Here is a 3,336-nt window from a genome sequence, read left to right as displayed (position 1 = left end):
ATGCTGCTGTCAGCTTCAGTTACGTCCGAGAGCAAATCACCGGTTTGGGCCCTTATGTCAGCCGGAGGCCGTCTGAGCGCCAGCAGCAGGCCGCAGCGCTATCGCTCTCTGCAGACTAATTGAAATGTTACGGATCATAACCGTTAGAAACAATTTTGCACACTTCATTAATTAACGTTAAAGATGCACTTTAACGGCAGCTGCTGGTCGACAGCGGGTAACAACGGACCATATTAACAGCAAAACTGCAAGCAGGAAACATATTGAGCTGCTTATGAGGCTTCGACCCGTTATTACTGTTCATTTGGAGGGGAGACGGGATTTTATGGTCGGATTGGCCTGCAGCTCGGATGGTTAAATAAGAAAAATTAAAATTAAAAAAATAAAGAACGAATTTTCAGTCAAAATAATGATAATGATAAAAATGTAAAAATTAAAATAAATACATGTGTGTAAAATGTATTTAGACATTTTTAAACAACTGGGTTTTTTTTTTACACAAAACGGAAAATTATAATCTATCACAAAAAAGAGACCTGATTTAAAAAAAAAACAAAACAAAAAAAAAACAAAACTTTTTTTCCGGATCCAGATACACATTACCTTCCACTTATAAGGGGCAAAATGTGTCTTATTATCTGTGTTATTATAATAAAATCCATCCACACGCGGGCCAACATTTTCACAAGAAGGGGCCATATGTAGGAGGGAGTGTGTCTGATTTCACTTAATGCTGTGCGTTGGTAATTACATCAGGCTGGAGGACCCTCCGTCTCCCTCCTCCCCTGCGCCTCCTCAACCCCCTCCTCCCTGCACGGAGCTGATTGGTCGCAGGGAGGCAGCGGGGACAGAAACTGCGTTGTCCCGGTGACCCGGCCTCTGTGCGCTGCAGCCAGCTATAAAAGCGCGCGGTCACACGCAGGCGTGCCAAATGGGCTGTCAGATGCGATTTGGAGTAACAAGTGGATTTGACGTGCAGATTTTCTCACCATCGCGCTTGGAAACACTCTCGGTAGGTGTTTGATTATTTGTTTTTAGACATTCTGATAGACAGATTTTATGTCTTTTCTCCTTCTGCTTTACTTATTGCAAGCCAGAAGCTAGTTAGTCAATGTAGAACAGACAAGGGCACTTATTGATCTGTTATGACTTAGTGGGTGGTCAAATGTCAATTTAAAGATAAAAAGTGAAGCAAATTTACAAGAAATGTAGCTACTTTTAGCCTTTTAAAAAAAATTAAAATTGTGCAGCATTTTTGGATACTTTCTCTGCGTTAAGGGTGTCAGTTTATCGAAAGCCAAATTTTGTTTGCATTTTTCTGCTTTATATTATGCTAATTAAACTGGTACATTTGCAATAACGTTTTTTCTAAAAAGAAAAATCACGAGCTGTCATGATTTCCAAAAAGTTGATTTGATGTTTTATTGTGTTGGCATTAGATGGATTTTGGCATTCTGCAAATTAACCAAAAGTTTTTCTCTCCTCAGATCACAGTGCTGGATTAAGACCATGGACTCAGACACGAGCCGCGTTTCCAGCAGACCCTCATCCCCTGAGGTGGACGACATCTTCTTGTCCACCCTGAAAAAGTCGGTGCACGGTTTCTCCGGCGCCGTGTCCTCCACACAGAGCGACTCTCCATCGGAGCTCCCCGGCCTGCGCGGCCTCTCCAGCGCCGACGAGGACGCGCTCGCGCTCCGGCTCTCCAAAAAAGACCGTAAACTCCTGTCCGAAAATGAGTTGCAGACCATCCGTCTCAAGATAAACAGTCGCGAGAGGAAAAGGATGCACGACCTTAACGTGGCCATGGACGGGCTCCGCGAGGTCATGCCATACGCGCACGGACCGTCGGTGCGTAAGCTCTCCAAAATCGCTACCCTGTTGCTGGCGAGAAACTACATCCTGATGCTGAGCAACTCTCTGGAGGAAATGAAGCGGCTGGTGAGCGAGATCTACGGCAGCAGCGGACACCACGGTGGCTTCCACCCGGCAGCCTGTGGGACTATGACGCACGCGGGGCCCGTGCCGGGACACCCGGCGGCTTCCCACGCCTCTCACCCGGCCGTGCACCACCCGCTCCTCCCACCAGCCGTCTCCACCGCCTCTCTGTCAGCGCCCGGTATCTCCGCCGTCACCTCGGTCAGACCCCATCACGGACTCCTCAAAGCGCCCGCAGCCGGCGCGGGGCCGCTGGGCAGCAGCTTCCAGCACTGGGGCGTCGGCACCGGGATGCCGTGTCCGTGCAGCATGTGCCAAGTCCCGCCTCCGCATGTGAGCAGCATGAGCGCCGTCACCATGCCGAGGCTGACCGGCGACTCCAAGTGACTCCAAACTATCTGGAGACGAACTTTTGGGGCCGTTAAAGACACTTTCTCCAAACATTATTACTCTTTTTATTTATCTTTGTTGCTGGATCCGTTGAGTCGACGGAGCCAGTAATGAGCAATGGTTTTCCTTACTGGGACTTTGGGGTTTTTTGCAACTAACTTAGTGTTTTATGGTAATTAACCTCAACTGTAACACAACTCCTAAAGCACAACAGCGTATTACTGGCCCATGCATCTAAGAGTCTCTGCAGTTATTTAAAGATCAAATTGAATCCTCTCTGCAGAGCAAAGTTCACAAATCAAACCACAAATACAGAGTGTAAATATGTAGATGGATTATTGTTTAAATAGTCGGAGATATCATATATTAGAGTCTTGTTAATGTGTGGGAAGACTCCCCCACCCCTCACATACATGTTGCACCTGCTTCATTCTATCTTATTCAACGCTTCTCTCCTTATTTTCTCCCCAGTAGGCTATCAGTCATTCTCTGTCAAACAATGACCACTTGTTTATTTTTTTAATAAAAAAAAAATGAAAATGATATTTATTTACTTATTTTGGACGGGAATTTCAGATGGATCTCTGATTATGTTGGGGGGATGAAATGTAAAATAAAGATGAATAATTGAAAAGGAAACAAGTCTTTGGTGATTTTCTTTTTATCTCTGTTACACAATAGAATTACAAATATGTTTAATTAAACTTAAAAACAACACTGATACACCAACAGGCCTACAGTTACAAAAACATCAACAGTAATACAAACACGGTAAGCCATCAAACTGCTCTTTTATACATTCTGACTCAGAAATCTCATATACATTAGGCTTTAAAAAGACAAATAAATTCAGTTTCACCTGAAATTGCCTTTTATTATAATTGTTATCATTTTAAAGCACTTAGGCAATAAAAAATAGACTATGGGAAAAACTTTAAACTGCTGAGCAACAAAAAGGCCCCTTTTTCACCTTAAAATGGCACAGTGACCTATATTCGTCTTTGCTAT

General features: G+C 44.2%; 1 protein-coding gene across 1 annotated transcript; it reads left to right on the top strand.

The window, feature by feature from the left end:
- Positions 1 to 872: 872 nt before the first annotated feature.
- olig2 (oligodendrocyte lineage transcription factor 2) lies at positions 873 to 2,980 on the top strand. The gene is made up of 2 exons (XM_042495284.2): positions 873 to 1,012; positions 1,488 to 2,980. The coding sequence occupies exon 2, from the start codon at positions 1,510 to 1,512 to the stop codon at positions 2,323 to 2,325; it is 816 nt and encodes a 271-aa protein (XP_042351218.1). The 5' UTR covers positions 873 to 1,012; positions 1,488 to 1,509; the 3' UTR covers positions 2,326 to 2,980.
- Positions 2,981 to 3,336: the final 356 nt, after the last annotated feature.

This window comes from Plectropomus leopardus, chromosome 10 (genome assembly GCF_026936395.1).
Source record: "Plectropomus leopardus strain MGB_pleo_1.0 chromosome 10, ASM2693639v1, whole genome shotgun sequence".
Classification (NCBI taxonomy): domain Eukaryota; kingdom Metazoa; phylum Chordata; class Actinopteri; order Perciformes; family Serranidae; genus Plectropomus; species Plectropomus leopardus.
Note: the sequence above shows the minus strand (reverse complement) of the source record. Positions and strands in the feature narration are given on the sequence as shown.

Coding starts and splice junctions, on each gene's coding strand:
- olig2 (XM_042495284.2), top strand. CDS start 1,510: ATGGACTCAGACACGAGCCGCGTTTCCAGCAGACCCTCATCCCCTGAG.